At 37.3% G+C, this 25025-nt stretch overlaps 1 protein-coding gene across 1 annotated transcript in view; it reads left to right on the forward strand.

Moving 5' to 3' along the window:
- Positions 1 to 276: 276 nt before the first annotated feature.
- HECTD1 (HECT domain containing E3 ubiquitin protein ligase 1) overlaps positions 277 to 25025 on the forward strand; it is a 99592-nt gene continuing 74843 nt past the window's right edge. Inside the window, exons 1-8 of the mRNA XM_012647878.1 lie at positions 277 to 681; positions 2104 to 2264; positions 17136 to 17370; positions 22087 to 22314; positions 23111 to 23392; positions 23493 to 23763; positions 24570 to 24646; positions 24731 to 24829. Coding sequence (XP_012503332.1) covers positions 2125 to 2264; positions 17136 to 17370; positions 22087 to 22314; positions 23111 to 23392; positions 23493 to 23763; positions 24570 to 24646; positions 24731 to 24829 — 1332 coding nt within the window. The 5' untranslated portion in view covers positions 277 to 681; positions 2104 to 2124. The remainder of the gene's footprint in view (positions 682 to 2103; positions 2265 to 17135; positions 17371 to 22086; positions 22315 to 23110; positions 23393 to 23492; positions 23764 to 24569; positions 24647 to 24730; positions 24830 to 25025) is intronic.

Genomic DNA, 25025 nt, shown 5'->3' on the forward strand with positions numbered 1-25025 from the left:
GCAGGATCACGCGAAGTGTTAGACACCGTGCCAACCAAGCTGAGCGTGCGTGCGCGCGCTGGGAGCGCGCTCGGATTGACAGCAAAGCGAGAAGGGCGCCAGGGCGTGCGCTAGAAAAGCCATAGCAGAAACGCCTGAGGGCGTCCGAGGCAGCGGGGCTAGAGCGCCTGGGCAGGGGCGGCGACGCGGCGCCCCGGGTTGGCGCCCATGCGCCGCGGGTCGGCAGTCTCCGCAGCGCCCCAGGTGGCCGCCGGCGGGGTCGCCACCGGGGGAGCAGATTCGCTCCGCCTCCGCCGGGCTCGGCTGCCCTCGGCAGCTTCCTCGCCCGGCTCTCGCTCGATCCTCCTCCCCTCCCCCTCCCGGATCGCGATGGACGCGGCCTCCCCCCGCCGCCGCCGCCCGCTGCACCGCGCGGGCCTCTGAGCTGCAGGGCTCGAAGAGCCTCGTGCTTGGGGACTGGACCTCCGCTGGCTGCCGTCGCTCGGGGGAACCTCTCGCTTCCCTGTCACCAGGTCTCCGCGGAGGAAGGGGAGGGACGAGGCGCGGCTTTTCCTGTGCCGCCTGCCCGGTTCGACCTGCGCGGCCTGCGGCTTCTTGGGTACTCGAGGGCCGCGGCCGGGCCTGGCTCTGCCCGCGGCCTGCTTGGAGCTGGACCAGAGTGGTTTGGGACAACAAGCCCGAGTAAGAGCCTGCGGGTAGGAGAGGCGGGGGCGCCTCAGGCCGTCGGAAGGGCCAGGCGTCAGGGCCGGGATCCCGGACGCCCGGCAGTGGGCAGGGAGCGAGACCCCGGCGCCGGGTGAGGTCGGCCGGGCTGCTGCCGGCTTCCCCGATAGCCCCTTTGTTTTCCTCCTCGGGCCCTGCCGGCGGCGGGACCCGGCTTGCCGGCGCCGGAACCCCAGGCGGGCCGCCCTTGCCCTTGAGAAGGATTCGCCACCTGGCCGGGTCCAGGGACGTCCCGCCGGGCCTTCGAGTTCCGGACGCCGCTCTCGGGAGACCCGCCGCCCGGCCCGGCCGCCTCCTCTTGGGTACGAAGGGTTGCTACTGCTTCTCCAGAACTTCCCCCTTCTCCTAGACACAGGTAGCTAACTTAGGCGGGTTCGGTGCCGGGAAACCACAGCGCCGGGGCCAGCGCCTCTCAGCTCCGGACTCGGCCAGGCCCTAGGTGTTGTTGGGTCAGCCCGCTGGTCACCGCCGTTGGGTGCCCACAGCGACCCGCCGCTTGATTCCCACACATGCAGCTGGGTTGCGTGGGATCCAAAGCTGTCCTCCCGTCAGGGCGCATACGGGCAGCTTTTGTAATGACTTGCCTGTTGGGGCTGCTTCTCGGTTTTGTTTTTTGGTGATTTTTTTATTTTAAACTAACTGCCCCATCCCTACAGGGCCGTAGATTGGCCTGTATTCTGATCCCTAACCTGTTAGTTCATTGCATTTACTTTTAGTATTTCTTTTTAAAAGTTTTTAGAACAGTTGCCAAGACTGCCAAAATTTCTAACCAATTTTTTATTCATAGATAAATCCTGTATGTAACTATCATTTGTATTTGGTCATCTTTAAAATAGAAGTAAATTGAGACGTCAGCAGAATTTGTGAAATTGGAGGTGATTTTAAAGGAGAAATTCAGTTTGGAGGGGTATTGGATCAAAGTGCTAAGAGCCTCCTCAAAATACTGAATCTAACCCTATCTGAAGATCAGTTTGGGGTGGAGAAGTGGGGAAGTTTGCTAGGAAAAAAAAGAACCTTCAATAGGTGTTCTTTGCTTTTTGGCACAGACCATAGTGATAGCAGTAGTGGGATCTTAAGCTTGTTTGACTGTCTTTGACAAAGACAGCTCTGGTTTCTAATTAAGCAGCAACCTAATCAGCTTATGCTCTTGTGCAAAACTGGTTTTATTTAGTGTGATATCTGAATGTTAAACCTGAGGAATAAGGAAAGTTGAAAAACTGCATTAAGCACTCTATCCAAATGTACTTACGAGTCTTTTTTAATTCCTAGGAGGACACCACGAAAATTTGGTTTTAGCAGATGTAAAAGAAACATTTTAAACCCAAGTGATCAGTCCTGGACATTTAAAGGACTTATCCCCCTTTACTTTTTTAATTTAAGCAAAGAGGCTTTTGAAAAACCATGGCAGATGTGGATCCGGATACATTGCTGGAATGGCTACAGATGGGCCAGGGAGATGAAAGGGACATGCAACTAATAGCCCTTGAACAGCTATGCATGCTGCTTTTGATGTCGGACAACGTGGATCGCTGTTTTGAAACGTAAGTAGACTCCGTCATCATTTTCTTTTGGGGTTACTGTAGTGACACATCTGTTTTCAACCATTTGCTGACTTTAGTTTGTGTAGAAATTTCTCTAGGAAATTTTAAATTAAAATATTTTTTTGTCTTTTAAAAAATTCCTGCAGAGATTTACACGTTTCTGAGAAATAAAAATTGGTAGGTGAAGTTACTTCAGTAACGATAATTGACGACACAAATACGTATTGTTGAATGAATGGGAATTAGTAGGAATACTAATTTTAACCCATAGTTTGGTTGATTCATTTTCAAAATATGTCATAAATTGGGGAAAATATAAATATTTATCTTCTTTAAAGGTAGCTAAATCTGTACCATGAAGTTGGCTTATAGAATAAAAGAGATAATGATGAGCATAGGTTTTGAACTGCCCATTATCTTCATTGATGTTGTCATGTGCACTTTTGTTAAAGCAAATCATTGGTTTGTAAATTTCAGTTTGGGAAAGTATAAATTGGATGTTAACCATATAGCATGCTTTTTTGAATAGTAGAAACATTTTGAAGTGTGGAGAGTTTTAACAATTTTATTCAGAGGTTATAATATAGAATTTGTGCAAAAATGTAAAAGGGAATTCATTAAAGCCATGTTTTCCTCTTATGCAAGTGATAACTTGACCAGTCGGATTAATCATTCTTCTGAGTGCTGAACATGTGTTTGGTTTTTACTGTTTATTTTATATTTACATTTACAGTTTTGAATTCCAATAATAAGTAATTGCAAATTGCAGTGTTTCTATATTGATTTTAATGCCATGTTAAGGTAATTAGTAGAAAATGTTTGAGATGTTGACCTAAAATTTGGTGTAATCATCTTAATGTCTTTTAAGTGGGAATAAATGTTCTGTTACTTACTAATTTGACCAAATATTTTAAATCGACTTCAGTTTTGGTTGTTTAATAATTCTTAGTTGTAAATCCTATTAAAAGTTGTTAAAATGGTAGTACTATTATGATAAAAATCCTTGTTTACAAAGTTTCCAAATCACAATCAGTTAGTGACACATGTAGTTCTACTAGTTTTTGTTATTGGCAGACTTGAATACAAAAGAATAATTTAGCCCCTTTGTTGACACTTGTTTTAGCAGGATATTTAGAAAAAGGAAGTAGATTTTTAAGTATTCATAGCTTTCATTAGAGGGTCTTCTTTAGCCTGAAAGTTATGTTTGGTATTTTAGAAGCTCATACTTGCCAGTCAAATCAGTTATCATTTTGTATCTTCTAGTATCTTCTATTTAGTACTAATATATAGTAGAGGTATTTGTAATGACATTACAAAAGGGTGTTACCATAGTAAAACAATTTAAAGGAAATTTTTAAAATGTAAGAGTCATCCCTATGTAAAATCCTACTATCCTAACATAACAAATGAATTATTTTTTCTATTTTCCCTTCCAGGCTTTATTTATATTTAATATAATTGTAATTTTTTTTTTTTTTTTTTAAAGATATGGGAATCTTGCTGTGTTGCCCAGGGTGGTTTCAAACTCCTGGGCTCAAGCAATCCTCCTGCCTTAGCCTCCAGAGTAGGGGGAACTACAGGCCATATCACTGTGCCAGGCTTTATAAATGTTACTTTAAGTAAGATGAAGTGACTGTTAAGTCAGATGCGATTTACTATGTGAAGATATCAGAGTATCTCAAATCGAAATGGTTAGCCATGCTTCATTCATATAGCATATCAGTAATGCTCCCAAAATAACACAATTGATTAAATTTTGTGACAATTTTGTTTTTAAACCTTAGTTTGCTTTCTTCCTTCTACAATCAGATTTTCTTGTCACAGGGGAAAATTGTCTTGGTTCCTTCTTCAAACCAGTGAGATGGAAAGAAAGGGCTGTGGCATCAGAGACCTGGATTCAGATTCTGAATCTGCTGTGGTCTGCTGTGTTATTTAGCTTCTGAGAGCCTTCCTTCCTTCCTCTGTAAAGTGGCAGTAATCTTGTTTCAGTGCACTACTTGTGAGGATTAAAGGACACAATGTATGTGAAGTGTTTTGAGTAAAGTGGGCTACCTGTTCATATCATTATTAATAAATATCTGAATTTGAATTTCGTTTTGGCACTTTATTCCGTGAAACAGTGGTTGATTTTGGAGGATCTTTTAAAATTCTTTTAAAGAGTCAACATGTAACTAAGGTGAAAAAAAGCAAGATGATGTGCATATTTTGAATATTGGTGAAAATCTTTCCAACTTGATTTTATACAATAGTAGCAAATAGGTCTTATGTCTGATAAAACAAAAGATGCTCATACATTCTGGTATCATTTTGCCTAGTTAGCCTGTATTAATAATAGTTACACATCTGTTTAGTTGGGAAAGGCAGGTGGTGTGGTAGAAACAATGGCCTTTTCAGTGGAATAGGCCTGGGTTCAGATACCTACCTTTTCTGCTCAAAAGTTGTGTGATAGCCTTTGAAGTCTATTTCCTCATCCTTGCAGGACTTTTGGGAAAATTAAATGGGATAATATGTGTGAGATGCCTTGCACAGTGTTTTTCACATAAGTGTTTAAGTGTTTCTTTTACCTTAGTGTTGTACCTGTCTGTCATATATAATATGAGAGTACTTGTGCATTCACATCAAAATAGGTGGTCATCATAGGTATTGATGTTCTTAATAGGTAAATCCCAGGCATTTGTAGATCCTGCTGCTGGATCTTACTATAATTTAAAAGTGACGTCTTCTGGGAATTGAAGATCACCTTAGGAGATCTAGGAAATGGAATATTAGGGATAGTGCTTTAGGATTAGAAGGCTCTATATAAAAAATAATTTTACTTATTTAAGAATATACAGTAAAAAGTCAGTCTTTTTCCTTCATGTCTCCTGGTTACTCTAGTCTCCTCCCCAGAGGAAATCACCATTAATCATTCTCTAGTGTATTCTTTGAGAGATACTTCAAGGAAGACTGTCTTGAGTCTGAATTCCAAAGCTGTTTAACACAGTGGTAAAAATCTCCTGTTGTATGTTTATGCCCAAATATAAAAATAGCTATAATAGTAACAAGTCTTTTTACCTTTTAGATTGTCTTCCTAGTTTATGTCATGTGTTAGAGAGATACTGTGATAACCAAAGCAAATACAGGCTATGCCCTTGTGGTGCCTAATAGTCTAATAGGAAAGACAGATATTAAATAATTGTAGAAATAAAATTGTGGTTACTAAGTGTGATAAGTGCCATCAAGGAAAAGTTCAGGGTACTATGATAGCATGCAGCAGGGACAAGACCTGGAGGGATTGGGGATCTTTGAGGAAGTAGTTTTTCCCTAGAGATAGGAAGGATGGTTGAAGAACTTGGAGAAAGCCACTGTGACTGGGACAAGGAAAGGTTGCTAGAGAGCTGCCCTAAAAGAGTAGGGGCAAGATGAAGTGAGTCTTTTGTATATTCTAAGAAAAGCTTTTGGTTTTATCTTCTTTTTTTTTTTTTGAGACAGAGTCTCACTCTGTTGCCCGGGCTAGAGGGCCATGGCGTCAGCCGAGCTCACAGCAACCTCAAACTCCTGGGTTCAAGTGATCCTTCTGCGTCAGCCTCCCGAGTAGCTGGGACTAAGGCACGTGCCACCATGCCCGGCTCATTTTTTTACATACATATTTTTAGTTGTCCAGCTAATTTCTTTCTATTTTTTTTTTTTTTTAGTAGAGACGGGATCTTGCTCTTGCTCAGACTGGTCTCAAACTCCTGAGCTCAAGCAAACCTCCCGCCTGGGCTTCCGAGAGTGCTAGGATTATAGGCGTGAGCCACCACGCCCAGCCTGCCTGTCTGATGTTCTTTCAAGTATAAATTGTGTTGCAAGAAAAAAGCAGCTAGTTCAGCTCTCAAACATTTATACAAGTACTTTTCCTTGACATAGCTATTCATTCTTTGGTATGCAGAAGTTTTTATGCTTACTTCTCGTTTCCTTAATTAGAATATTCTATGTTCAAGGGTTAAGATTTATGTGCTTGCTTTGGCAGCACATATACTAAAATTGGAACGATACAGAGAATTTGAAAAATAAAAGAATAAAAAAGATTTAGTAAAATTAATAATTTTGTGCTTCATCGGGTTATTCTGTGGTGAAACTGGCTTTTCCCACCCCCTACCAGTGCCTGGCAGTGAAGAATACAATAAACTAGTAGTACAGCTTAGTGCTGCTGCCTTGATTCATGCTAAAGCACCAGCAGTTTTATCTGCCATTGCTTTTGCATCATTAGTGCACATGTCAACACAGGAAAGAAGTGATTGAAGAAGAGAAAGGGCAATTATGTTGAGTACTAGTGAGAAGTCAAGGTGAAGACTAAAAGGTGTCCTTTGGATTTAGCAGCATTCTCAAGGTCATTGATCTTAATGAGAGCTTAATGGCGTTAGGGGAGATTTGAATGGGTTGAGGAGTGAGAGGTAGGTGAAGAAATGGAGGACATGTGGAAACTTTTTTGAGAAGTTGGAATGGAAAAGGAGTGTGGGGCTTTTTCTTTTAAAGGTCAAAGAGGAGAGAGTGAATAATCCATAGTGTAAGAATTCTGAAAAACTGGGAGAGAATTGGCTTTTGTATAAAGCAGTGCTTCTTAAACTTTAATGTGCATAATAAGAATCACCTGGGGGATCCTATTAAGATGTATATTCTGATTCAATTGGTCTGGTGTGGAGCTTGATATTCTGCATTCCTATATGTGCTCCCAGATAATGCGGAAGCTGTTGATGAGAAAATCCCACTTTGGTAGCAAAACTCTGATTCACTGGTGGAGAGATTGGTTTTTGGTAGAAAGAGGTATACTCTCTTCATTGTAACAAATGGAATGTGGAGAGGTTAGATGCAGATGTTTTTTAGGTTTGATGATAAAAAGTTGAAGGGATTTCAGTCTTATAAATTCTATTTTCTCCCTGAAGTAGGAAATTAAAAAGAATGATAATGTCTAGGATTGGTATGGGGAGATGAATATGTTCATGTAGTGCTAGTGGCTCCATAACAGATATCCCTTCCTCTAAGTTAACTATAACCAGAGTTATAGCCTTAAAATACTGATTTGACTGTACTACTACATTTTACAGTATCTTTTGGGTCCTTTACTTAGTGGGTCAAATTTAAATGCCTTCAAAGACTCATCCTGCATTCTCACATGTACACACTACTACACAGTCTTTACTGTACTTTGAGTCCTCCACTGGTCTGTGAGCTCATCTTTTGTTTCCCCATTGCTAAGCATAGTACCTTGCACACAGGTAGCTAATATCCAGATACTGAGTGAATTGAAGAAATTCTTTATATTGGACCTGTTTTCCACTTATGCCTAAAATGCCTTTAGAAAGAATTTCTGGATTATGAAACTGGTTGGGAGTATACAGGAGGAAGAGTGTTGCATTCTTCTCTGTAGCAGAAACAGTAATATTGCATCAGTGTACCTGCCTTTTCTGTATTGACCCCTGTTTTCTTCTTCTGTCCAATGGCAGAGTAATAGGACAGTGAAATTACTTTCATTGATCAGCCCTGATCCTTCTGGATAGAGTGTCCATTAATACATCAAATACATATAATCCTGAAAAGTTAAATAAATGAATTTCTGTAAATAGACAGCAATTGGGTATGTGCTTCTTTTTTTGGACAGCAGAGAGAAGTGCTGAAATGAGAAACATTCTCTGTCTGGGTTTATAACCTGGGATTCTAGGGGGTCCATAGGTAATGAACTTCAGGAAGCTTTCGTTAAGATTACCAAAATGTCTGTCACTTAAACAATGTAAAAACAAAACACTGTTCTAGTTTCAACAGGAAAAAGACAATGAAAATTTATGGATATAAATTTTTAATTTCCGGCATTTTTCTGTATACATATGACATTATGTTTTATAGCAATTTATATCTATAGTTTGCATACTCATTGACTGTGTTGTTAGACCTTTGAGTACCTCAAAGTTAGCACTTTGTCTTACTCATCTTCGTATCCTACCCCCAATACCTAGCATAGTGCTTGGCACAAAAAGGCATTCAATAGATACGTGTTGAATGAATTGCAGTCTGACAGGGTTCCTTTCTATATAGGCTGAGTGATCTTGAAGTTTCCCAATTAGGCTACCTTTGGGTCTATAAATTCGTATTATAATATAGTATTGATAGTGGTAATTTTTATCTTCTCTTTCTCTCCCTCTCTCTGTCAATCTGTCTAGAGATTTATCCATTTTATTAATCTTTTCCAAGAACCAGCTTTTGGCTTCATTCATTTTCTCTATTGTTTTCTGTTTTTTTTTATTTATAGTCTTTATTATTTCCTACTGCTCTTGTTTTAGTTTGTTTTTTTTTTCTTATGTGGAAGCCGAGGTAACTAATTTGAAACCTTAAGCATTTAATGCCATAAATTTATCTTCACATACTACTTTAGTTGTATCCTGCAAAATTTAATGTTGTATATTCATTTTCATTCAGTTCATAGTATTTAAAACTTTTCCTTCAAACTTTCTTTTTTACCCTTTGGTTTTTTAGAAGTGTGTTGCTTAATTTCCAAATATTTGGGAATTTTCCAGATATTGTTCTATTACTGATTACTAGTTTGGTTCTGTTATGGTCAGAAAGCATATATTACATTATTTCAGTTATTCAGAGTTTGTTAAGATTTGTTTTATGGCCCAGGATATGGTCTATTTTTGGTGAATGGTCCAAAGAATGTGTATTCTGCTATTGTTAGGTGGAATTTTCTACAAGTTTTAAATTAGGTTAGATTGATAATGCTGTTCAAGTCTATATCCTTGTTGATTTTTTAATCTGTTTTTCTGTGGGTTGCCGAGAGAGGAGTTGTTGATGTCTCCAAGTATTCCTATGGATTTGTCCATTTCTCCTTTATGTTCTCTCAATTTTGGCTTCATGTATTTTGAAACCCTGTTAGGTGCATTTAGGATTAAGTCTTCTTGATGAAGTGACCCTTTTATCATTATGTACTGTCCCTTTTTATTCCTGGTAATTTTTTTCCCCTAAAGTATACTTTGTCCAATATAAATATAGCCACTCCAGCTTTCTTTTGATAGTGTTTGCATGGTATGTCTTTTTCCATCCTCTTAGTTGTAAACAATCTGTATCATTATATCTAAAATATGTGTTTCTTGTAGACAGCATATTGTTGGGTTGTGGTTTTTTATTTGTTTGTTTTAAAAAGATAGGGTCTTTGTTGCCTAGGCTGGAGTTCAGTAGCTATTTGTAGGTGTGATCATAGCACCCTATAGCTTGGAACTTCTGAGGTCAAGCCGTTTTCCTGCCTCATCCTCCTGAATAGCTGGGACTACAGGTGCGTGCCACTGCTCTCAGTGGGTTGTATTTTTTTAAATCCACCTGACAATCTCTGTTTTTTATTTGTCAAGTTTAGACCATTATTTGTAATGTAATTTTTGGTATGTGCAGATATATGTCTACTATTTAATTATGTATTTTTTGTTCCTTCTCCCAAATTTTATCATAAAACGTTACCAAGTATTTCTCAGTTTTACAAAAATTTACAGGTAGTAGCATTCTATGTGGCCTAGGAGTGGGAAAATATTCTAATATGGTTCTAGTGGGATTATACATTCTTTAGAAGTCAGTTTATTATCAAACTAAAAATGTGTTAAACAGAAACACTTCTGAGAATCGTTCCTTCATAAATACTGGTAAAGATGAGCAAAGATATACTTACGAGATTGTTCTCTGTAGCCCTGTTTCAAATAGTAAAAAACTGAAAATCACCTACATGGTTAATAATGTATGGGGCCAGGTGTGGGGGCTCATGCTTGTAATCCCAGCTACTTGAGAGGCCAAGGTAGGAATATCTGTTGAGCCCAGGAGTTACGATTGTACCACTGCACTGCAGCTTGGATGACAAAGCCAAAAAAAAAAAAAAAGTATGGGTATTCAATGTATTGGATATTTTGTAGACATTAGAAAGATTGAGCTAGATCTGTATATATTAATGTGGAAAGATGGTCACAATATGTCAATTAAGAAAATAAGCTATGGGACAGTATTTAACTATGATCCTACTTGAGAGTAACAAAAACATGAAATGTTTATATTAATAGAAAAATGGGAATAATACTCATCAGTCTTTACATATATTATCTCTGGTTATAATTATGGGGACTTTTCACTTTGTACATCATATATTTCTATAATGTTTTCATTTTATTGTTTTGTACTCAGAAGAATGCTAAGACAGAGTCCACACTCATTAGTGGATTCATTCTGTTTTGAAGACTGGTCTTTTGCTCTGTGGCTCAGATTTCCAGCTGCACTGCAATACTTGCAGATTATTTATATCAGTTACTTATTGCTGTGTGACAAACCACCCCAAAGTTAGTAGTATAAAACAACAATTATTATGCTAACAGATCCTCTGGATTTTGAAAATGGAACGGGTAGAGTGGAGATGGCTTGTTTCTGTTCCATAATGTCTGTGGCCTCAGCTAGGAAGTCTCAAAGACTGGAAGTGATTTGACACTTAGGTACTAGTGTCACCGGATGACTTGTTCTGTTACATGTTATTTAGACGGGCTTCTAGTTGAGACCTTGCCTGGATTTGTTAGTGAACACCTACATGAGGCCTCCTGACAGGATGATAACTGGGTTCTAAGATCCAGAATCCCAAAAGAATGCAGCAGAAGCTGTATCATTTTTTATTTATTGACTTAACTTTTGAAGTCACATAGTGATCACTTTTCACTGTAATCATAAACCTGCCCAGATTTAAGGGGAGGGAATAAAGGCCCTCTCAGTGGGAAGAATATCAAAGTCACATTGTAAAGAAAGAATATGTTGAATGGGAGATAATGTTGTGGACTTCACTGGGAAATAATAGTTGTCTCATCATGTAATGCCTCAGGCCTCTATCCTTTGCACATGCTAGTCTCCTTACCTAGAATACTTTGTTCTTGCTTTCATGCTTGGCCAACTTCAGTCATATGGTTGGTTGAGCATCTTTTATGGGCTGAGCATTGTACCATATATTTTATGTACATTATATCAAATCCTTACAATAACTTTTCAAGGTAGAGAATACCTTAATTTAGCTCAAACTTCAGTCTTTTTTTGTGAGGTCTTCCTTTTCCCAAACCCCCCAAGTTGAGCTTTACCTCTCAGAACTTTTCATGAACCTATCTGTTCTGGGTTTTATTACAGCACTTATTATATTTATTTTTACTTAATTACATTATCTTTCTCCCCATTAAACTGAATTTCTTGAGGCGGTATTAGTTTCATATATCCATTTGTCAAATATTTGAATAGATGACAAGTACTTGGCTTGGCAGTAGGAAAATAGAGATAGATAAAGTACAGACTGTGCCCTCAAGTACCTCCTGTTTTCATGGATGAGACAGGTAAACGGGCAGATACACAGTTTGACAGTTGCTTTTGATAAATAGGAATTACTGAACACTCTGAAACGACCCAAGAGGGGCATAAGTTAGAATGGATAGTGAAGTTGGTCTTAGGCAGGTTTCCTGGAGGAAGTGCTTTCTGACTTGAGACTTCCTAAAATTTTTTAAACTTAATTTTAAAAATTGCCTTGAAAAAGGAATAGGAGTGATAAAGAGGAGAAGGGGTAAGAAAATTTCTCCTAAAGGAAACAACATATGCAAGGGCATGAGGATCTGAAAATTTAGAGGGGGTGAGAATTATAAGTAGTAGTTATATTTGGTAAAACAGGAATGGATTGTTTGTCGTCAATTGGTGGATAGGGACAGTGGATGAGACTGATCGCAGGCTAGATCATGGAGGGCCTTGTAAGTAATCTTAATGAACTTGGATTTTATCCTCAGAATAGTGTGGAGCTAATGAAGGATTAAGCCAGGATGTGATGGTACCACATTTATGTTTTTTTTTCGGGGCAGAGTCTCACTCAGAGTGCCGTGGCGTCAGCTCACAGCAACCTCAAACTCCTGGGCTCAGATCCTCCTGCCTCAGCCTCCCTAGTAGCAGGGACTACAGGTGTGTACTAGGACACCTGGATAATTTTTCTATTTTTGGTAGAGACAGGGTCTTGCTCTTGCTCAGGCTGGTCTCTTACTCCTGAGCTGAAACAGTTTCTCGCCTTGGCCTAATTTTTTTCTTGATACCATTCATTCAACATGTAAAACTCTCAACATGCTTATGTTTCCTCTGTGTAGGGAACCCTGCTAGGTACTGTATGAAATAAATCCTCGCTGCTGAGGAGTTTATAGGTTTTTAGGAGAGAGTTACAATGGATGACAAGAAGTATTAATTAAATATAAATATAAATTATAAAGTAAGTTAAAACAAAAAAACAGTCCTATTTTGGGTAGGGAAGTTAAGTCTAAAAGTCTGAGGTGTATACTCTGGTTTTTCTTCAGATCGTATAAATCTTTCGCCTTTTAAAAGTCTGAGGTGACACTTAGGCTGAGACAAGAGAAGGATGACAAAGAGCCAGCTGTGGGAAGAGTTGGGGGAAAAGGATTTTAGGCAGTGAGAACAACACACACATTAGCATCTGTATTTATTTTTCTACCTATCTCTATATTTTGAAAACCATGAGTTCATACCAATACCTCCGGTTATAATCTAACACCACAGGTTGCATGCTAGTTTTCTCTCTTTCTATATGTAACTCTCTTTTCCTGCAGTGAGAAACCTGGCTCCCATTATCCTCAATTAATTAATTAATTTATTTGATCCATTCTCCTGTATGTATCAGTTGCCCATCACTGGACATTCGCCTGCACAGATGCCCTCTTTACCTTGCTCATGCTCTGACATCCTATACCAGAATAACCCCCTTTCTTCCCTCTAGATACCTTGCTAGCCATATCTCTTATCTAAATGTTTAAGGGGTTCTTTCAGTAGTCCAAACAAGACTTTGATGTTGGTTTAGGTCAGGGTTATAGAAGAGGATGTGGAGAGAAGTAGACAGATTTAGGATCTGTTTTGGAGAGCTTAATTGGTAGTGATGGCTAATTAATTGGTAAGTGATGGCTTGGATGTGTAATGTGGTGGAATATGGGGAAAAATCAAGGATGATTCCCAGGTTTCTGGCTTTGTGGATGGCTGACATTTACTATAATGGAGATTTGGGAGTGGAAGTACAGATTAGGAATTTTGTTTTGAATATACTCATTTTAAGATGCCAGTGATATTTCTAAACAGAGATAGCAATAGTTCGTCTAGGGTGGAGAAAATACTTTGGGCGTTTTCATGGTACGTGTATGCGTTTTATATCCACGTTTTACAAACTAAGGGAATGAGTGAGAAAGAAAGTGATGAAACTCCCTAACCAACAACAGAAGAGTCATTTTTAAAGTCTTATGTGTGTATTACAATGGCTGTATTAAAGCAGGATATCTAGCAGAGTATCTACTAGTAAACAACGCTTGTAATTTGTTGCAATAATTAGTCGCAATGTGAACTTTTAAGTAATATAGTTCTCTCAACTATTCTGTACTTTTTAGAATTCATTAATTAATATTAACGTTTTATTCACTACCTCTTTGCTCACTTTATGGTTAGTGTGTATTGTTGAGATTTTGTAATTGGCTTTTTAGTTCTGAACAAATACAGTTAACCTGTATTTTAATTGAGGACTATTAGTAATTTTAAATAGTGCTTTAACGGTTTGTTTTTTTTGTAAAGAATCTTAGAATTGTGTATAAAATGATGATTACATCTATTTTCACCAGAATATTGTGTCTTTATAACCACTTAAAGTTTTATCATTTCTCCCAGACTTTAACCACTACATGATATATGTAACACAATTTAACTTGTACTCCCTAAATCTATTAAAATAAAAAAAAGTTTTATCATTTCAAGGATTCTAATGAGTTCCCCTCCCATGAGTTTCAGGTTGACTAGTGATGATATAAAATTACCGGAATATTTCTTGAATTATAAGACACTCCTATGACTTAATGAGATTTTCTCTTTTCTGAAGAATGAATTATCTGTATTAGAGTTACATTGTTCACCTCAGATCATTTTGACCTATCTTGAGTTCCATATACCATAATTTCATGTATTGGAAATTTATTTGCTGTGCTAGTTCATCATAATAAAAATTAATAGATAAAGAGGAAACATATATACTTAAATCTGTTAAGAAAAATGTTCTTTATTTAAAAACTTGATTTATAAACAACTGAATTTAGAGCAGAATAAATGGAGCAAATTAACTCTATTATGTAAGTATTGTTAAAGTGAAAGGTATCTAAGTACATTAACTGTGAGTTACCTTTTTAAGATTTATAATTTATGTAAACCTTCCTTTTTGCTAATATATATCACACAAAATATGGTGACATCATTATCACATAACTAGTTTAAATAGGAATGTGAGAAGACATTTGTTTATTCTCTTTGAAACGTAAACGCAAAAATTAGTTATTTTACATATATTATTAAGGCAATATATAGGTGAACTTTCTTCATGCCAGAGTTATATATACCATTTATTGTAAAATATTCTCGAATATTTTTTTTCCCTGTCCCATAGCCAAAAGTACAGCAGATGCTTCTTAGGAATAAAACTGATCACAGTTAAACTCTGAGACCTTATGGCGGTTAGAGCTTTCTGGGTTTTGTTGTTTTAAACTGGCTCTTTAACTGTACTTGCAGGAAATTCTTCACATTTTGGAGAACACAGCAGGTCCTATCATTATTCCCCAAATTAGTAAATGCTGTATTCCCCCATGAAGGTGTAGAAAGTTTATACAAACATTTCTCTTAAATTTTATTTATTTTTTATGTGCAGTTTTTACACTGGATAAATAGAGGAATTTTATTTTTAATATAAAGCATGTGGTAAATCTATTCTTATCATTTGATATGAGGACTATCAGCTTCACCATTTTATTCTTTATTTACAAGCTACTGTTTTCTAAAGAAAAAAAAAACACTACTTTTTTAAACTGTGTTGTTTCCCTGTAGTATTAACACTTTCACAGTCTCTTCTTACCTGTTCCATTTACTACATATGCATATGTAGAGAGCAATAATACTTAAGATTATGATAGGATAGGCAGTCTTCTGATCTTACCTGAGAACTAGGGGACTGGGCTCTTGTAACCTTGCCTCAAAGCATTTAATTCCTGACTTAGAAAAATTACAAGTGTCTACATGTCATAGGTTGCCAGTGTTGCTGGCTAATAAAAAACCACTTGAGTTTAATCAATGATTGCTCAGCTGTTGAATGAAAGAGGTCTTCTAAAATCTTCTGCTGAACCCTTTAAGTTAAGAATCATGTAAGCAGATATTAAAAATTAGAGTTAAGGCCAGGCTGTGGCACAGTGGCTCATGCCTGTAATCCTAGCACTGTGGGAGGCTGAGGTGGGAGGATCCCTTGAGCTCAGGAGTTCTAGACCAGCCTGAGCAAGAACAACACCCTGTCTACTAAAAATAGAAAAAATTAGCCAGGTGTGGTGACGCAGCCCTGTAGTCCCAGCTACCTGGAAGGCTGAGGCAGGAGGATCTCTTGAGCCCAGGAGTTTGAGATTGCAGTGAGCTAGGCAGTTACCATGGTACTCTAGCCTGGGCGACAGAGATTAAAAAAAAAAAAAAAAAAAGTAGAGATACTTTGACATTCATATAGGTATCTTTTTAAACCTACTAAAAGTATGGGAGGTACTCATTTGCACATATTAAAAATTGGAGGATAAATAATTCCACTAAAATGTCAAGAGTATTGCTTTTTATGTCATCTGTAGCTATAGTATAGTGGTCTGTGCAGAGAAGTTAGAAAATGTATTTGATGTCACATGGCTGAGATTCCTACTAAACGTAAATTGTGGTCTTTAGTATTTTAAGTGTTGATAAAACATAGGGAGTATAAAAACAGTATCACAAATTCTGTTTTTGATAATATTGTCTTTTGCAGATTTATGTAATAGGCATTAGACTATTGAAGGAAGAGAATGGGAGCTAAAGTCAGTTTATTATAGTACCAGGTACTGGGTTAAGGTTTTTGTTTTTTTTTTGTTTTTTTTGTTTTTTAAAGAGACAGGGTCTTGCTCTGTCTCACAGGCTGGAGTGTGGTGGCCCTGTCACAGCTTACTGCAACCTCAAACTCCTGGACCCAAGTGATCCTTCTGCCTCAGCCTCCTAAGTAGTTGGGACTACAGGCGCGTGCCACCATGCTCAGATAATTTCTAAATTTTTTTTGTAGTGACAGCATCTCACAGTTGCCCAGGCTGGTCTTAAACTCCTGGTCTCAAGCAGTTCTCCCACTTCAGCCTCCTAAAATGTTGGCATTACAGGCATGAGCCACTGTGCCCGGCCTAAGCTAAGTTTTTAATGTATATTATTTCATTTAATCTTCATAACTGTACAAAGTAGATATTGTTTAGATATTGTGTTTGCTTTACAAATTAGGAAGTAGACTTCAGAAAGGTCACACAGCTGCTGTTCTGTTTTACCCTGGTCTTTTAAACTCCAAATTAGCGCTTTTCCCTGGAAAACATGAATTGAACAATGTTCCTGACCTTTAGGGACTCTTTTGTAAATAAGGAAATAAAGTGATACATTAAACAGTATATGCACTGCTTTTATGAGGTTTTAGGAATATGAAAGTACCACTTAACTGGGGGGTTAGGAAAGGTTTTACAGAGTAGTTGGTGTTTGAGTAAGTATTGGATAAGAATTTTTTTTAACATGTTTTCATGCTGCTACTTTAAATGGTTTCCAACTTGGTATTTTCAGCAGTGAAGAAATCATCAGCATGTGAGTATTTTTATGGAAACAAAAACAATGTGAGAAATATAACCTAATAAACATTTAGACACAGTATATTGAGCACAATGTGTTATGTTATAGCTTTTTATTATCTATTAATTTTATTAATATTTTGATGTTAATAATTCAGTAGTCCTAAGCGTAATGTGATTTCTTTCACTGCAGATGTCCTCCTCGCACTTTCTTACCAGCCCTCTGCAAAATTTTTCTTGATGAAAGTGCTCCAGACAATGTGTTAGAGGTGACAGCCCGTGCCATAACATACTACCTGGATGTATCTGCAGAGTGTACCCGAAGGATTGTTGGGGTAGATGGAGCTATAAAAGCACTTTGTAATCGTTTGGTTGTAGTTGAACTTAACAACAGAACTAGCAGAGACTTAGCTGAACAATGTGTAAAGGTAAGTATTCTTTATTGACCCATTTAAACATCACTTAGAGAATAAAAAATATATTTTACTAAAAACATAAAATTCTTTCTTATCATCAGTCTTACTTTATTGAGAGTGGTTGAGAACAGTGGAAATCACAGCTCTTGTGACATCAGTGGAGGTCACATGGGGTTTGGGAAAAGAAATTTTGTCTCTGAAGGAAAAGTGTAGGTCATTGATATGCTCTTCTGTGCTGCTTCAGTGTGCTTCAGTTTCTGGTAGCCACTAACATTTTGATATAGGTTATCCCTATTCTTACCCAAAATGGTTTTGTATGAAAATAGTAATAACCACCACCACCACGACAGCTAACACTAACCACCAGTACTAGGCATTATTCTAAGCACTTTAAGTGTATTGACACAATTAATCTTCATGACAACTCTGTATGAGGTGGGTGCCATTAATATCATCATTCTATTTCACAGATGAAAAAAATTCAAGTATACTGAGGTTAAGTAATGTGCTTGGGAGTAGTGAGTGGCAGAGCCAAGATTTGAAGTTTAGGAATTTGAAGATTTAGGAAGTCTGATCCTATGGCTTATGGATTTAACTATTTTGCTGTACTTCCTTTAGAGTAAGCTATTGTCTTTTATTCCTTATGGGCCTAGTTATAAATTTTATGCAACTCTAAAGGCATTACTACTATGTCAGTAATTTATTGGAACTATTGGTGAACATATTTAGAATGTTACATGATTCTCTTTTTTATAATTCCTGCTTTATTCTTTTTATAATTCTTGCTGCCTTAGGTTAACAGTTCTCAAAATTTTTTCTCTCAAGATCCTTTTGCAAGTTTAAAATGTTTGAGGATCCCCAAAGAGCCTGTGTTTATGTAGGCTATATCTATTTATATGTATTAAGTTAGATATTACAACTGAGAAATTTAAAATATTTATCTTAAAATAACAAACTCAGGCTGGGTGGGATGGCTGATGCCTGTAATCCTAGCACTCTAAGCACTTTAAGTTGTCAACTCAGTTAATCTTCAGGACAACTCTATATGAGGTAGGTGCTGTTAATATCTCATTTCTATTTAGGATTACTCCTGTAATCCTAGCCAAGGTGGGAAGGAAGATTGCTTGAGCTCAGTTTGACACCAGCCTGAGCAAGAGCGAGACCCTGTCTCTACAAAAACCAGAAAAATTAGCTGGACATGGTGGTGTGTGCCTGTAGTCCCAGGTACTTGGGAGGTTGAGGCAGGAGGATTACTTGAGCCCAGGAGTTTGAGGTTGCAGTGAGCTATGAGGATGCCACTGTACTTCAGCCAGGGTGACAGATCAGACTGTATCTCAAAAACAAACAAACAAAAAGCACTTTGGCTTAATAGTAGACTTCTGGATCCTCATATCTGCTTCTGCATTTAGTCTAGTGCAACATCACACTTCACGTAGTTCCTGGAAAACACTACCCTATACTCATGAGAGAATGAGACCGAAGAAGACAAACAGTGTTATACTATTGTTGTGAAACAAATTTAACTTCAGAGCTCCTTGAAAATATCTTAGGAACTTGGGATCCCTAGACCACACTTTGAGAAATTTCTACCCCTGCATTTCTACACCTGTAGATTTATTTCTGTTGTGTCTGTAGCCTCAGAGGAAGAGGTATCCATTTTCATGTTCAAGGCTTTCCCCCTGCATCCCTTACTTTCTTGATCACATAACTTCTATGTTTCTTCCAGGTCTGGGATTTACTCCATTGCTTATTCACTGACCTATATTTTTAAATTCTTTCTTATCTGGCTCCTTATTCTCAGCCTATAAACATGCTGGAGTCTTGGGCTATCTCTTTTTTTGTGGTGTTTTTGTTTCTCCAGCTTTTTATTTTCATAATTTTCAAACCTATGCTTGAAAGATTGGTACAATTAACACCTTATATCCACCTAGATTTGCCACTTGTTAACATTTTGCCACTTTGCTTTATATTCTCTTTCTCTCTCCACCCCCTTCTATTCTTTTCTCCCTCTTCCTTTCTTTCTTCCATCCCTGTTTTTTTTTTTTTTTTTGGCACTGAACCTTTGAAAATAAGTTCCAGTCATCAGGACACATTATCCTTAAATATTTTAGAATGTATCTCCTAAAAACAAGGACATTCTACCAAACCATAACACCATTATTTCACTTATGAAGATTAACAGTGATTCAGTAAGAATACAATATGCAGTTTATAGGTCCAGTGGTCCCCAACGTGTCTTTTGTGGCTTAAGAAAATCAAGATCCAAAGTTTGCACATTGCATTTGGTTTTTATTCTTCTTTAATGTAGAATGGTCCTCTCTTCTCTCTCTTTTTTTTCTATGACACTGACCTTTTTTGTAGAGTCCAGGCCAGTTATCTTATAAAATGTCCCACATTGTAGATTTGTTTGATTGTTTGTGGTTAATTTTAGTTTGAAAACTTTATTTGCAAGGTACTACATACAAGATGTTGCATAGTTCTTATTGCATCACATCAGAAAGCATATAATGTCTAATTGTTTTATTATTGATGATCTGCCATTTATTAAAAAACAAAACAAAATCAAAGATCCCTCTTTGGCTGTGGATTTTGCTTCAGCTGTCTTCCTGTTCACAGCCAGTCTATTAGAAAGAGTACTAAAAGGTTTATACTTAATCACTCTTCAGCCCACTAAAATCAGGTTTATGCTTGTATCATTCTCCCTGAAGCTGATGGGGAAATGGTTATCAGTGACATCCTTGTTATTAAAGTTTGTGTACTCTGTGCAGCCCTTACTTGATCCCAGTGGTGTTGGACATTGTTGACCATTTCATTCTTTTTGAAACCATTTTCTTTAGATATTGTCACACCTTGGTCTCTTTCTTGCTTTCATTGTTTCCTTGTTTTCCTTTCCTTCTTAATTCATTCTGAAATGATAGTATTTTCTAAGGGTCTGTTTTTACCTTCTTAATACTAGGTGTATTTTGCCTAGACAATCTCATCTGTACCTTCAGTACCATTTTTTTTTTTTTTGAAACAGAGTCTCACTGTGTTGCCCGGGCTAAAGTGCTGTGGCGTCATCTTAGCTCACAGCAACCTCAAACTCCTGGGCCCCAGCGATCCTCCTGCCTCAGCCTCCTGAGTAGCTGGGACTACAGGCATGCGCCACCATGCCTGGCTAGTTTTTTCTATGTATATTTTTAGTTGTCCAATTAATTTCTTTCTATTTTTAGTAGAGACTGGGGTCTCGCTCTTGCTCAGGCTGGTCTCCAACTCCTGAGCTCAAATAATCCGCCCGCCTCGGCCTCCCAGAGAGCTAGGATTACAGGCGTGAGCCACCGCCCGGCCTCTTCAGTACCATTTTTATGCAAATTTTCCTCACATTGATATATCTAGCCCTGGTCTCTCAAGTTCTAGACTCCATATTCAGAGGCTTGCTGGACATCTCTAATTGGATGTCTGAACTCATTTTCTTTAGCTACAGTTAAACTCCTGTTTCGATAATTGGTATCAACTTCTGCCTAGTCACTGAAGACAGAAACCTGTGCTTTATTCTTTATTTCCTTTCTTCTACTCCACACATAGAGTTTGATGAACAACTCCTTTTTTAGTTTATTTCCTCCTGTTTGTCTCTGCTGTTACTGTCTTAGTCAAGCCTTCATCTTCTCTTAAATATTATGCTTGAATTTTTGCATTTGGCTGCAAACTCTCCCTGTACCCTGTTCTTTACACTGTTGTTAACTGGAAATTTGATTATATTATTTCCCTACTTAAGACATTTTTCTTGCTGACATGATAAAGTTTAAATTTCTGGTATGCCTGCAAGATCAGTGAATCCTGTTAACCCTTTTGTTGTACCTCAATATCTTAAACATCAACATAATTTAGAAATAAAAGTTCATTTTTAATGTTTTGATATTCATAGATTGAATATGAGGATGGTGAATGATAGTAGTGGCTAGCATTTACCTACCTTTTTTTTAAGGTCTAGGAGCTTACAAGCTTTTGCTAAATTTCTTGTAGTTCCTTAGCTTGCTGTGATCTAAACCTGCACTGTCTTTAGCCAGGCATGGTGGTATGCGCCTGTGGTCCCGGTTACTTAGGAAGCTGAGGTGGGAGGATCACTTGAGCCCAGGAGTTGGAGGCTGTAGAGAGCTGTTACTGAGCCACTGCCCTCCAGCCTGGGTGACAGAGCAAGACCCTGTCTCTTAAAATTAAGTAAATAAATGCACTGTCCAATATGGTAGCCATATCTGCTTAGCATTTCAAATGTGGCTACTCCAAATTGAGATGCCTTGTAAGTATAAAATATACATATGATTTTTAAGACAATACATGAAAGAATGTAAAATCTATCAGTAATTTTTTATATTGATTACATGTTGAAGTGATACCTTGGACATACTGGGTTAAATAAAATATATTATTAAAACTAATTTTAGCTTTGCTCAGTGGCAGTATCGTAGCCAATGAGGTTTATCCAAGCTGCGATTATTGCTAATTGAAAACTTTTCCCAATACCCCGCCATGACGACTTGCAATATAGTCGGCACTGGCAATTATTGACGGTCCCTACGGGGACTGAATAAAAAAAAGAAAAAGAAAAAAAAAAAGTAAAACTAATTTTATTTGTTTTACTTTACTGTCTTTAATGTGTCTACTAATAAATTTGGAAAGTGCCATTATGTTTCCGGTGAGTCTAGAAAATTAAACTTACATTCTTTTGTTAATTTTGTTTTACTATTGTAGGTATTAGAACTGATATGCACTCGTGAGTCAGGAGCAGTCTTTGAGGCTGGTGGTTTGAATTGTGTGCTTACCTTCATTCGTGACAGTGGACACCTGGTTCATAAAGATACCTTGCACTCCGCCATGGCTGTGGTGTCAAGACTTTGTGGCAAAATGGAACCTCAAGATTCTTCTTTAGAAATTTGTGTAGAATCTCTGTCTAGTTTATTAAAACATGAAGATCATCAGGTAAATAAGTTGCTATTGTATACTTCCAGTTTCCAAAATGTGATTTTTTAGTAGTAATCCCCTATTTATAACTATGATACATTGTAATTTGAACTTTCCATTTGACGAAGTAGAGGTAATTCCATTTTCTTTTTCTCTTATTTTATCTCTCTAAATTGTAATCTTTTTTTATAACAAAACTTTTTAAATTATAAAAGTGATATGTGTTCTTAATTTAAAATGTTATAGAAATATATAATCATTTTTACAGCTACACTTGCACTCGGTGTAATTTTGTTCACTCAGTGCAATTTTGTTGACCTAATTTTGTTGACTTAAGCTAGATCTCATGAAAATAAAAAAAACACAGTATTTATAATCTTCTGTGTAACTTTTTTTCTTTTGTTGAGTTAGCATATATTAGAAAATACAACGTGATTTTTAATGCCTTTCTACTATTCAGACATTTTCAGTTGATATTTGTAGAGTATCTTGGCAAAGTTATACATAAATAATAATAGTTATTTTTTTGAGCTTTTATGATTCTTTATATGTATTGTCTCATTTAAGCTTACATAATGAGATATAGGTACCATTATTCTCCTTTTACGAAGGAGGAAACTTAGGCCTTAAGCAGTTAGATAACTTCCTTTTGTTATACAGTTAGCAGAATATAGAGCTATGATTTAGATCTCAGCAGATTATATGCTTCATCACTTTCCTACACCTGTCTTTCTTACAGTGCCAATATCGAAATGATCAGTACTAGCCCTTTTTAGGTGAATTTTATCTATGTGCATATTCTTTATATCATTAGGTTTCAGATGGAGCTCTGCGATGCTTTGCATCTCTAGCTGACCGATTTACCCGTCGTGGTGTTGACCCAGCTCCATTAGCCAAGCATGGATTAACTGAGGAGCTATTATCGCGAATGGCTGCTGCTGGTGGTACTGTATCAGGACCGTCATCAGCATGTAAACCAGGTCGCAGCACCACGGGAGCTCCTTCTACAACTGCAGATTCCAAATTAAGTAATCAGGTGTCAACAATTGTAAGTCTGCTCTCAACACTTTGCAGAGGTTCTCCAGTAGTAACACACGTAAGAATGTTTTTGAATCTTTGCTTTTTAATCTTTCAGAAAAAGTGTTTCTTTAATGGTGCCAATATATTAAACTTTTTTCTTTCCATTCTCTTTCTAGGATCTCCTGAGGTCAGAGCTTCCAGACTCAATTGAGAGTGCATTGCAGGGTGATGAAAGATGTGTACTTGATACCATGCGTTTGGTTGACCTTCTCTTGGTGCTATTATTTGAAGGACGAAAAGCTTTGCCAAAGTCTAGTGCCGGATCTACAGGCAGAATCCCAGGACTCCGGAGATTGGATAGTTCTGGGGAGCGCTCACATCGGCAACTTATAGACTGTATTCGAAGTAAAGATACTGATGCACTTATAGATGCAATTGACACAGGAGGTCAGAAAATATTTTTAAAGTATAAAAAGAAAATGGAGAAAAGGAATTCTATAGATAATTTCTGATGTCTAGTTTTTGGACAATTTTCTTAGCAGTTGATTGTGCCAGATAACAGAATGGCCAACCCCTTCAGTATTCTCCCCTTTTCGTATGTATAATTGCGTAATTATCAACCTGGTGCATGGTAAGATCTGAATAAATACTTGTTGAGTGAGTAAAACTTACATGAAGTTTAAAATTTCCCTGTTTTATCATTGAAGGAGATCCTGTCAATTCTAAGGTGAATTGCAGATTGAATTTAGGGCTGTTATTTTCTTAAGATTGGTGGAAACTGCCATGAGTGAATTATAATAATAGTAGATTATTTTAAACTGCTGCATGAGGTGATGAGCAAATATAAATTCCTGAAAGATGTTTCTGGGTCATCAAATTTTTTCTTTTGTGTTCTTTGTTATACATGTGGATTAACTTCTTTTCCACAATTATGTTATGATACAACTAGTACCTTGTTGTATTACGTACTGTGTTTTGTTTTTGTCCTTTCTTATTTCATGTTTATTTTTAAGGCTTAAAGACTTGTGAATCCTCAGTGATTTAAAATTTTAGAATTTTCCTTAGCTGACCTTAGGTTTGCTGATTATTTACTACTTTATAGTTGACCTAAATACGTAAGACAATCTCTTGGCTCTGTATTTAATTGGTTATTAATAACAATCTTTTTAAATGGTTCAGACTTTAGAAAAGTTCAGTATTATTTTATTGGCTTAAAAAAAGTAAGTTTTTTTTTTTTTCCTTCAAACTTTCAGCCTTTGAAGTAAATTTTATGGATGATGTAGGCCAGACTCTATTAAATTGGGCCTCTGCTTTTGGAACTCAGGAAATGGTAAGCTAACATATAAAAATTGATATTTGAAGCAAAAATAGAAATATTATTAAAGCAACTTTATGATTCTTTATCATTTTATAGGTAGAATTTCTTTGTGAGAGAGGTGCTGATGTTAATAGAGGTCAGAGGTCATCATCATTACATTATGCTGCATGTTTTGGAAGACCTCAAGTAGCAAAGGTAAAATCCAGATTTTTAAATTACTAATATTTAACGTTTACACAATTCAGAAATTAGAATGATATAAAAACTTCTATTTTGATAAGTCATGCTTCCATGCCATGTCCATCCACGTCATTCTGCTATGCCCACCGTAAGCATTTTTATATAGTTTTTTTTTATCTTTTCAATGTTTCTTAATACAGATTCATGTAAA

Source organism: Propithecus coquereli, unplaced genomic scaffold (genome assembly GCF_000956105.1).
Source record: "Propithecus coquereli isolate 6110/MARCELLA unplaced genomic scaffold, Pcoq_1.0 Scaffold273, whole genome shotgun sequence".
NCBI lineage: Eukaryota > Metazoa > Chordata > Mammalia > Primates > Indriidae > Propithecus > Propithecus coquereli.